At 39.5% G+C, this 11,681-nt stretch overlaps 3 protein-coding genes across 3 annotated transcripts in view; 1 reads left to right on the top strand and 2 right to left on the bottom strand.

Moving 5' to 3' along the window:
* Positions 1-2,492, bottom strand: part of SSR1 (signal sequence receptor subunit 1) — a 28,750-nt gene extending 26,258 nt beyond the window's left edge. Inside the window, exon 1 of the mRNA XM_019472033.1 lies at positions 2,477-2,492. Within this exon, the coding sequence (XP_019327578.1) occupies positions 2,477-2,492 (16 nt within the window). The remainder of the gene's footprint in view (positions 1-2,476) is intronic.
* Positions 2,493-4,536: 2,044 nt separating this feature from the next.
* The window catches only part of RIOK1 (RIO kinase 1), a 29,845-nt gene continuing 22,700 nt past the window's right edge, over positions 4,537-11,681 (top strand). The window contains exon 1 of the mRNA XM_009279165.2: positions 4,537-4,540. The gene's annotated coding sequence lies outside the window, so the exon portion shown is untranslated. The remainder of the gene's footprint in view (positions 4,541-11,681) is intronic.
* CAGE1 (cancer antigen 1) lies at positions 6,303-9,739 on the bottom strand. Its single transcript, XM_019472031.1, is given in 2 exon segments — positions 6,303-6,428; positions 8,915-9,739. Coding segments are annotated over 2 exon segments (951 nt in total).

Here is an 11,681-nt window from a genome sequence, read left to right as displayed (position 1 = left end):
AGGGCTGGCGTTGGCGCTCGGTGCCGGGGAGGTCGGGCTGGGGCCGGGGGGTTCCCGCCGGAGGGGTGGTACGGCCTCTCGGCGCCCTGGGCAGCGGGGGCGCGCCTCACGCTGCCCGTGCGAAACACGGTGGGGCGGCTTTAATCTGCTCGTGGGAAATGCTGCCCGCGTCTGTGCGGGGTGGCTGTCGGGGCCGGCCTGGCCACAACGGGTGGAGGGGTTAGGTGTGGGAGGGCAGGGCCGCTTCTCTGCCAGCACGGCTTCGGCACCCGGCGGTGTGAGAGGCTCTGCCTTGAGCTTAGGTTGCTTGTAGCGGGGGGAATGCCAGTCGTGTTTGTTAACGTGCTGTGAGGAGAGGAGTAAAATCCAACGGATGAGGCTTTCTCTTGTAGAGTAGACTAACGTGCATCTCTAAAGAGCAAGGATAAAGTGTTACTGAAACAAAAGCTATAAAAAATCTCACAACTCTGCATTGCTTTAGAATAACTGGTTTTCAATCATATCTTTGATGGTTTAGTTGAGAAAAATTCCCAAAGTGTGATAGACAATGTATATGAAAGTGGTAAGTTACCTTTAGCTCGGTGGATCTTTTGTTAAATGAATGCAAGGTGTATTAAGATGGAAAGCCTTCCCAAATCCCACAGTTAAAACATTCAGTGAAAATACCAAGGCCAAAGCCAGCCCCCAGGCTTTCTCTTTTCTCCCACAGTTAATTCAGCGATTTGCATACAGGGTACAATGAAACATAAGTAGTGTTAAGTTGTGTTCCATATTTTGTGGCAACTTTGTCATTTGCGCATATGCCGCTTGCTGTGATGGCAGCGGTAAATGTAGTCTTTCATCTTTCATTTTACATATTATTTTCATTCATTTGATTTTGAACCTGCAAATTGCACAACAAAAATTATCAAAAGTTACCTTTCTAGCTAAGTTTTATCTTAATCATATTTTTAACATGCTGAAAATGTTACTGAAATGTTGTTAAGTATTGACTGAAGGTGAAGCATGATTATGAAAACTGAAGACCATCCATTGCTACTGATAAAAGTATTTCTAGTCAAATAATATCTGCCCAATGGTATAATACTACTTTTTCTGCAAAGGTCTTTAGATTTGTTTAATGTAATAATCTTTGGCCAAACATGTTTAACTTAACTTAGTCATGGTTTGGTTGTTTTGGGGGTTTTTTTGTTTGTTTGGGGTTTTTTTGGAAAAGCAGCCAAATATTTTTCCTTGGAGGAAATAACAGAGAGAATACTAGCATGCTATAGGAGGTTTTCTATTTAGCACTGTAGGATCTGAAACATTCTGCGTCTTCTAAACAGTGACTACGTACTTTATATGCTGCTTTTCCATCTAAGTTAACTGATCCTGGTATTACTAATTAATTAACCTGTGTGGTGCTCTTACTGAGTTTTCCTGTGGTGGGGGCACAGAAAGGTGTTAGTTAAAAGTGTGTGTGAAAATAATTGAGCTATCTTGACTAGCTTTAGCAAAACACCAAGCCCAGACTGACTGCAATATTACAGCTGTGCCTAAAAGCCTATTAGGCTGCGGTTCTTTTGTGCTAAGTACTCTGCCCATAATGAACAATTTATAATCTGGAAGGAAAGATGATGAATAACTGAAGCAAACTGCATAGATTTTTTTTTTATTTTTGCACAGGCTGCTCTGTGTGTCTAGTCACACACATAACAAAATAAGTGTTGACAATAATTGCCATTATTGTAACATTTAGATTTGACATCTTTTATGTCGGATGCTAATTCTGAGAAGACTGGAGTTCACGTTGCCCACAGGAATTCTGCATGTGGTCACAGTTATGTACAAGCGTTGTATCCTTGATTTAAAAAAGTGTTTCCGTTAGAAATTACAGGTAAAACTGTTATTAGGAAAAATGCCTTCAGTTTCATAACATGTATTACAAAAAGGGTGAGCATTCTTAATGTCTGTGGACTATAAATAAAGTTTACCTCATGTTTCCAGTTTCCATTTTGAACTTCTTAAACTATTCTCCCAGATGTGTGTTTCTTTTTCTAAGATATCAGCAGAAGACAAATAGTTGTTTATGTACATAGAGAGACTTATTTCTGCATTAATACTTGCTTTTGGCATGGCAGAGTGTTTAAGAACCTATTGGACTGCCTCGTCAGCATTTACTCAGTGGCTTCTATGAGAGATGGATTCAGCAAAGCGCTTTTAGGAGCAGTGTCGTACGTACAGTCCTAAGCTGTTGTCTGCTTCCTGTTTCTCAGTTTTGGATGGTGTACTGGGACGTCTCAGGAAAAAGCTGGCTGAAATGTTATCTGGCTAGGACAGGGATCTTGTTTGTAATGTAGAGGGAAATTTTGTTGGTAAAATCAGGAGGTTAACTTTTTCACTTGCTCACTGAGTTTTCCTGGAATTTTACATGCTAGCAAAATGTAACTTTTTTGCTCATTTGTTTTTCTCTGGACTTTGTTCCACCTGTCTGTACCTTGCAGTGCCACCATATGCCAAGAACTGCACTACTTCCTGATTCTCTTCAGGTTCAGGTCAATGCAATAGTTTTGATGAATAACCCCCCAATCCAGTGCACACCGAAAAGGTAGCTCATTGTTTTTTCTTTTCATGGGCTCACAGATAAGACCAATTTTTCTGCTTTTCAGAAAGTGTCAAAAGCTGTAAAATTTTCTTCTAATGGTTGGTTATTTCCTACCCTTGAATATTTTGTAGTGCCTGCTGAAATCAAAAGAGGTAATCCTATACTTCAAGAGAATTGTATCAAGTATTATCTCTTCATTACTTTTTGTAGTTTAGAGAAGGAATTCTATGGATATGGAATTCTGATAATTTTTCCTATTAATTCCTATAGTACTTTTCAAAATGACAAACAGTTGCTGTATGTGGCAGTTATTAATGATTCCAATGAGAATATCCTACTTGGACCTATCAAGGTGGTGTTCTTCTCTCTCACTGTTGATTACAACTCTGGGGGATCAACTTACTTGAAATTGATGCGGGCAGAAATTACTCATATCACAAGCCTCAGCCCTGGGAGTCCTGTCGGCTGCTTCTGACTGGGTGGTAGTGCGGGAGACAAACCAGTTTTCACAGGAGCTCTTAATGAGATCTGCTAGATTTTAGCCTGAATTGCGGGGGTTTTTTGAAAGTCGGTGCTTTCCCAATTTTTTTTCCAGGAAGGAATTTTAGTTACCCTATGGCAGCAAAATTGCCTCAAAGACACACAGGTTCCTTATTTTATCTGAAAAAAACAGAGAGGGATACCTCACTGAAGATCTACCTGATACAAATACATGGAGAAATTGTGTTCCATGAGCTTGACTAATTAGATATGTTTCTGAGAAACAGAAAGAATCAACTGAAAAATCTAGTAATCTAGATAAATTTGTCATCACCAACCGTGATTGCTTAATCAGATTTATGAATTCCATACGCTTCCTATGATGGCAACAGGAAAGGAACTTAAGAGCTCCCTTTGGCCTAGCTCAAGGTTGCCCAGCTTAAGACTCTTTGTAACACTTTGGTTGAAGATTGGGGTGATGGTTTTGCAATATATACAGATGATTTTTAGCCACCAGATTTTTGGTCTTGCCTCTGCATGAAGAGCAGAAACAAAGCTGTTGACACCAAAAGATAAAAAGCTATTTTTACTATACAGTGTAAATTAATTATTGCAGCTAATTCAGTGGTAGTCTGGCTATTTGGCAGATTTATGTCATTGTGGACATGGAATTCATAAGTCTAGTCTTTCTCACCAAAGAGAAGGGTGCTACACTGTAAAATTAGGAAAGTACAAAGTTGGAGAAAGTCCTGACTTCTGAAGAGTTCCCCAACTGCATCTAAGTGTTTTAGTTGTGAGACCGTACTAGAGAGAGAACTTAATAGACTATGGTAAGTCTATCTTATCTTCTTTAAGTAAAAGATCAAATCTTTTGTTAAACAGTTAAATTACTGTCTATAAAGAATAAATAGTATGTGCAACATTTTAAAATTCTGCAAGAAAATTTAGCCTGAGAGTCCAGGTGGGTTTGTGGTTTTGGTTGTACTAGACTAAAGATTCATCATGTCAATTTTATTAGGTTTATCTACTAATCCTTGTATATTGGCTGAAACCTAGCTGGAAATGCCAGAGGTCAACATCAAGATACAAATTATGTTCACATTTCTGAATTCAATCAAACAAATTGGTAGGTGTGAGAGTTTACTTGTATTAGAGCCTAGGTGGCACAGTGGCTTAAGGTACCAGCGTTCCATTTTTACATAATTTGGACTCGTATTGTGGAAGAGTTCAGGAGTGGAAATGAGTCTGATGTAGTTCTGCATAGCTAACTGGCATGGTTCAGAACTGCTGACAGTTTGTTCTGGAGGGCCTCGGGGCTTACGTAGACATGGATGTTGTTTGCTACTGGCAAGCTCTGAGGTGAAAGGCTGCAAACCACCTTCCCACAGTTCAGCAAGAAATCCCATATGTTTTTTTTCACATCAGAAGTAAAATGGGACAAATTTCCACTGTTTTTTTTTTTGGCTAGTGTTCCGAGTTCCTTGATGCACACTTTTTTTGATTGTACTACATTACAGTCCTGAAGGATAGCAGGGATGTCTGGTTGCTGCAAAGAAAACAGGTCCAGTTCTGAACACTATCATGTCATTCAAGAGGGAATCGGGACATCTCTGTGCTAGAGAAGTTACCAGGCTAATGAGATCCTAAGCGCTGCTAGCAGTGTTCAGCTCTCCTGTTGCATGTCAGTGCAACCCTATCCTTCTGCTGTGTTTGTTGTATAACAAGGTGTAGTGCAACATACATACATTTTACTGACTGTGTGTACTCATGCATCTCTCCCAAAGGAGCTCAAGTAGCTGTCTAGCCAGAAGCTAGTAGCAAATACTCAACTAGCAAGCTGAGGAGGCCTGCATCTCTTGTATTATATATTTATTCCTAGGACATTAATGCGCTGCAGGGCCCTAATCAGCTTCCAGACTCCATTGTATAAACTCTATGTGAACACAGAAGAACAAGGAGCAAGAGGGAAAGGGGCACAGTACACTAATATTTGTATTGGCAGTGCTCATACATCCAATCAACCTCCAACCTCTAATTTTTATCATTGTGAATAATGATGAACTTGCCTCAGCAACTTCATCTTGGAAAGTTTTCATTTCATTAACTGTCCAGTGATTGCTATGTTTTTCATGTACTTCTGTAACTAAATGTTCATAGTAATAAAATTTGAGACTCAACTGTAATTTATACATACCTTGTCTTATAAAAAAGTATCAATTGCAGTAGCAGTTTTTAAGAACAGACTGTCAGTGGTAAACCCTGAGCTGGAAATAATGCTTTATACAGTCTATGTGGAGCCTCTTTCTAGTATGTATCTTAAAACATTCTTTTAGCTATAGAATCACAGCTATCAAATGTAACCAGCTGTTCAGATCTTTGTATCACGCCCTTCAGTATGTACGTTCAGTTATCCTCAACTAGCTTGGGCTTTTCTCCATTAAACTTTATCTAGTTGGCCTGAGAGATAAGCCTATAGAATAAGTTACAAAGCAGCTAAACCTTTTTATTAGACACTCTCTCCCTTTGTGGGAGGTAAGGAACATCGACTCCTGGGCTTGCCTGGAGAAGGTAAAGCCTGCAGAGTAAAGGAGCTGTAGGTTCAGTTCACATCATTACTCTCCGTTCCCTCTTTGGGTGGAAGTATCTCCTAAAGGATTGGTATATACTCTGTGACACTGCACATAGAGTACTGCACATTCTCAGGCATGTGCTTCTCATATTCATTAGAGTCACTGAAAGCATTTCTTGACTCCATTCTTGATGATCTTCCCAATTAAGTGTATGTTACTGAGTAAATAGTGCAAATAATTTGACTGTTTTTGGCTTTTCCATTATGTTATAATGGAAACCTTCAGGTTTGTTTTAGAAGTGACTAATTTAATAGAAGGATGTAACACCTAGTGTCAGGTGAAGGGTGCTTTTTTCCGAGTCATTTCCAAAGTGACCTAGAAATCTGATAATTAAATCTCAATAGGCATTATAATGATAGAAAACTAATACGATATTATGTGTAATACTGGACATAATTATGTGTTTACTGGACGTAATCAAATAAGCAATAATTTGAAGAGTAAACTTCCTTTACCGGGAGGCACATGGAAAGTGTGATGAAAACACTGTGAATCAAATAGCTTTCATAATCAGTCCAGTAAAAAGGATTACTAAGATTTCTATGTTCTTGTACTACACAACCTTTCTTAACCAGCTGGACAGACCCATTTGTACATTCCTCAAGCATTCAGGAAAGATCTACCTTTTTCTCCAAGGTTTTCTTTTCAAGGGTAAGGTTCTTCACTTTTTCTTGCAGTTCAATAATAGTTTCATTCCTCCTGTTATGTTCAGCGGTAGAAGGATGATCTGTGTCCTAGTGAGTGTTACAGTGGGAAAAATTAACAGTGTTTGAACAGACGGAGAATGAAAATTTAGCACAGGGTTCATCACTGCCTTTCCCTAGAGTACACCACAGGGTAACTGTGGTGTCTTGACCAAGACCAGCTATGACAAATGGCAAAGAGAATTACTAGGAGAAACTGGAACACTCCAGTCGTCTTAAGATCCTGAGCACATAAGCTACTCATAGGTAATTAAGATTGTACTTATTTCATAGATTTGCTTTCCGAGTATTAAAATACAGAATATATTATGAAACCTAGCATTGTGTGTTTGAGGCCTTCTGAGCCTCTATTAAGATGTGTTTAGTCATGTTAGTAAGGGAAAAGAATCCAAGAGCAGGCCAGTGTAATTTGTTAGATGTGGTGAAAGAAAAATTGTATTTTAAGCCCAAAGTCTGTAGAATAGGGAAGTAAAATATAATCAGTAAGAGAACATGTACACGTAATTACATATGGAATAATCAATAAATAAGAAAACCATCTGTGGCTATGTTACCAGTGTTAAAGAAAGGAGAGAAAAAAAAAAAGGAAAACTGAAGATTCAATTAATTCCTAGACATTACACTTGAAACATGAATGAAACATGAACAAAGCAGATCTGTTTTCTTTGTAGGATGGCTTTATGTACTGTTATTGGTACATTCAAATTTGAACAATATGTTTTGGATCTGAACACTGTTTTCTTTCCCTGCTCAATGAAGGAGCAAAGCTCCTTCAACAAGGGGGGAAAAAAAAGTTTTTTACCTGTAAGAATCAAGCAGTTTCTTTACTACCTATTCAGTTTTGCAACTAAGCCCAACCATGTTGTGTTTCATTCTTTTATTTTGTCGTGGCTCTATTTTTCACACAATTTATATAAAAATTTAGCGTATCAAATCAATAAATGATCTAATAAATGAAGGGGTAAAATAACATATCTAACCTTTGTCAGATGCACCAGGAGTGTTATCAAACATTATGAAACGATGATACAAGGATCATCAGCTGGAGGAGATGCTGACTTTTCAGAATCACCGTGACTCCTGGCAGAACCTGTTGCTGTCACCACCTCACCCAGGTACTGTGGTTCTGTGCCATGGTTGGTGGGACGCTGCCTGTGCTGGGGTCACCCTCAGCTTCTGGCCCATCTTCCCTTGTGGATCAGCCCTATTCCTGCTGCACGCTCCCTGACAGTCAGCTTGGGCTTTCTTGAGCCCTGAACTGAGTACCATGGGACCTTGCCCCCAGGGTTCCCTGATGGTTCCTAGTAAATCTCCAAATTTTTGCTGAAGACTGCAGGCAGGCTACAAAAGTAGATCACAGCCCTACAGGCTTCTGCATCTGAAGCGACCCCTGCCTCCAGGTCGCTGAGCTCTTTAATGGGGAATGGGTGAGGGTATGGGAGTTTATAGATCAGATGTGGCTAACTTCTGTCATTTAGCCAACAGTCACTATCAGCTCAGCAGTAATTTGCTGGCTCTCAGGAGCCTCAGATTCTACCTGGATGTCAGTAACAAGGCGAATACTGCAGAGGTCTGTCACAGGACCAATCTGATATTTTTATCAATGATTTGGAGGGGGCGAAAGTGCTTATAAGGTTTGCAGATGGTGCCAAATCAGGTGGCAGGGTGGGGGGCCTGGCGGATACGCTTGAGCACAGGGCTGCCACCCAGAGGGACCTAGGCAAGCTGCCGGAATAAGCCAACAGGAACCTCACGAAATTCAACAGAGACAGAGTCCTGCATCAGGGAAAGTAAGAGCCTCGGTCAACAGAACAGGCTGGGGACTGACTGGCCAGGGAGAAGCTTCTGCTGAGAAGGACCTGGGAGGTCCTTGTAGATGCTAAGCTGCCATGAGCCAGCAGCATGAAAGGCCAAGAGCATCCCGGGCTATATCAAGAGGAGCACAGCCAGCAGATCAAGGTGAGTGACTATTACCTCTCTAATCAGTGTTAGAGTGCATCTAGAATACTGCGTCCAGTCTTGAACCTCTCCAACCCAGGGAAGATACAGACAAAACTGTATCTAGAAGCTTCTGCAAAGTTGAAGAAAGAGATAAGGTGTCAAACTTTGCAACGTTTACATTCCGATCCTTTCATTCCTTTTCCCCTTGAAGAAGTGAAAAAAGGCCATTATCATAACTTTTTATTCCCTCATTTATTTCAAATAATAAATTGCAAAGTGTTTGATCACTACTTGAAATTAGATGATTGCATAAATCTTTGTATAAGACAAAATTCCACACTGGGACTCAAGTCCAGTAAAGGACTTAAGAGGAGTGCTATCTTAACTTAAAAGTTCTTGAAGAGACACACAAGTTTATATACTTTCCTGGTTCTCAACTTCTTGGTCAGAACCCTCAGATTGAGTCAGTGGAAGTTTGTCCCAAGAAGGGAAGAACTGCTGCACATGGCAACTAGAAACTCTATCTGCTATAGATACTTACGATGCTTACAGTGTTGTATCTGTCTGAATTATACCTCAGCTGTCTGTGATTCTCTGACTTTATCATATCTCTTTTTCCATCTGGCAGTTTCAAGCTGCAGGATGCGGTTTTGTTCTTGGTCTTTCACTCTCTGTTGCTGAAGCTTTTGGTTCTCTCTTCTGAACTCACAAATCTGCTGTTGCATTTTTTTCATCTCAGCTTGTTTGTTTTCAAGTCCTGCTTGCAGGATTTTAAGCTGAGCAGCTAGCCTGTTATATTTGGATCACAGCCATTGGCTTTCTGCCAACCTGCCATCCTTTTCTCCCTGGAATTTTGTTTGCAAGGATAGGAGCTATTTCTGTGTATTCTCCTTTTCCTCCCTTAGCATATGCAGGGCTGAAGTTACAGTCTTGGCCTCATGTTTCTGCTTTTTTCTGAGATGCTGCAGTTCCCCTATCTTTTTGTCTGTCTTGTATATGGTATGATCCATCTCCAAGCGCTGTCTCCTAAGCCTGGTCTTCAGTTCTGCCTCATGCTTTATTTGAAGGAGATAATATGCAGATTTAAGTTCTTCCACGTGCTTCAGAAGGGCTTTTTTTTTTTTTTTTTCAGTCCCAGCATCCTCAAGACATTTGATAGCACTGAATAAAGTTTCCTGCGTGACCATCAGCCAACTCCTAGCCTCATTTTTCTCCTTTGTGAATTTGCCTTTTGTTTCACTTTGTTCTTCAGTATCCTTCTTTAACTTGTTTACAGTTTTTCCCAGATGCTGTTGCTGGACAGTTTTTGGTTTTAACTCTTGAAAATTGTTCTTCAGAGAAATGGTTTCATAGTAAGAATCATTAATCTGTGTTGGCTGTTTCTTCTGATTCCACTTCATCCTCCTAGTCACATCATCTAGATGTAAATTCCCTTTGTGAAGCAATAGTTTTCCTCTGCCTTTAACCTTCTCCAAAACCATATCACACTGAAGATCCGTGATTTGGGTTTGTTCTTGCTGAGCCTGCTCTAGATCCTTGATGACCCCACTAAAGTTTGTAACTGTCTTCCGAAATGATAATTTTTCTAAACAGCAGTTGGCATATTTTCTTCCACACGCATCTGAGGATGCTTCATAAGGACTTGGACAGGGGCTCCCTGTTCTGTGAGTGGAGAGAACCCCTTTATTGCTTGTATCTCCTTGCTTATATTCTTCTTTGGGAGCAAGTGATATCTCGGAATGCTGGAGTAGAAAGTCCTTAATCAGTTTTCGGCCCTTCCTAGGGGGTCAACTGCATTCTGTCATCAACTAATTAGAAAAATGAGAGTTCACGTGGCTTGACAGTAATCTATTCAGAGAAGGTGGAAAGGCAACTGAGGATAAATTTGAGTAAGCTTCACCCATACTTGTTACAGTACTAGTAGAGTTGTATCATTCTATTGCAAAACAAGAGGTGACACCCTCTGTTCAATTTATACAAACTATTTTTTCACTAACTTCAGTGGAAATTTTCCATCTATGAAGATAAGTCAGTGTGGGCCAGCATTATGAAATGATGAAACTGAAGGAGCCCACCCTTCTACAATGCCTACAGGCCTTGCACCTGCATCAAGCTCCAGTGGAGTGAAAAGTCTAAAGAGTGTAATTGGCCTAACTTACAGTAATCTTTGACCTTAAAGCAAGAATTTAAAAAACCAAGAACTCTAAATTAAACTTGGCCAAACAACTTGATTGTAGAAAATGGAGAAAAAGAAATGTTTACATTAAAGCAGTAAGAAATAAAAGTCTTCCAGTGCTCTATACATTGCTCTATTTACTGGATTTTGAGAAGACTAATAAAAGGGAGATTTTACTTGCTGAAGACAGAGGTAGAAGGCAAAAAAATATGCTTGAAATGCTACTGAATTAGTCTGTTGAAAGGAGTGGGACAGTCAGAATATCATATAGTACCTTACGTAATAGGCCATACAATCTTTTTACTGTATTTCCTAGATACTATAATAAAACTAATAATAAATGGGAGTAGAGTTTGAGCCACCATTTTTAAATGTTTTTAATTTTTTTTTCTTACACTAACTGAAAGAAGTAGAAAATTATAAATAGGAAAAAGCATCTCGCAGATTCTGGTGGAAACTCTCTCAGTACTTCTTTTGTTGTACTGTATTACACTGTTCTTTATACCTCTTTTCACTTCTCTGACTGTATCAGACCTCGTATACATGCTATGTTCTCATGCAAAGAATCAGATGATATACTATCGTTCTCCCTCCAGTTTTTTGGAGGGTCTATCTGTTGTCCAGTGGCTGCCTACCAAAAGAGTGTAATTTGAAAACTGTAATAATTTGTATTTTGTAATAATTATAATTAAACATAATTTAATTTAAAAGTTAATTACAATTAAGAACTTTAATCATTTGTAATCTGAATGGGAACTCCAATGAAAGCGCACTACATTCAGAACTCGGTTAATTCAAGGTGCAACTTCAGCACCTGCATTTGATATTCTTAACACTTCTCTTTTATATTACACATCTGGGAGGTCTAGCACTCACATATAAAATATTGCAATATACATGTTATTTAAAGCACTACTACTAGCTTTATCATAGAGAGGTATTTTCATCATTCAAGCCGCATGAAATCTTACTATGACTTCTTCTGGAGTGGGAGTTTTGCTAGCCGAGTTCAAATTATCCTCTCCAGAAAACTATTTCTCAGTACCAAAACCTGGATATATCTTGAATAGAGAGCCATGGGGTTGAGTGAGAAAATCATAGAATCATTAAGGTTGGAAAAGACCTCTAAGATCATCGAGTCCAACCGTCAACCCAACACCACCATG

The sequence above is a fragment of the Aptenodytes forsteri genome, unplaced genomic scaffold (genome assembly GCF_000699145.1).
Source record: "Aptenodytes forsteri isolate BGI_AS27 unplaced genomic scaffold, ASM69914v1 Scaffold81, whole genome shotgun sequence".
NCBI lineage: Eukaryota > Metazoa > Chordata > Aves > Sphenisciformes > Spheniscidae > Aptenodytes > Aptenodytes forsteri.
The sequence above is the reverse complement of the archived record's forward strand: the minus strand, read 5'-3'. Positions and strand labels throughout refer to the sequence as shown.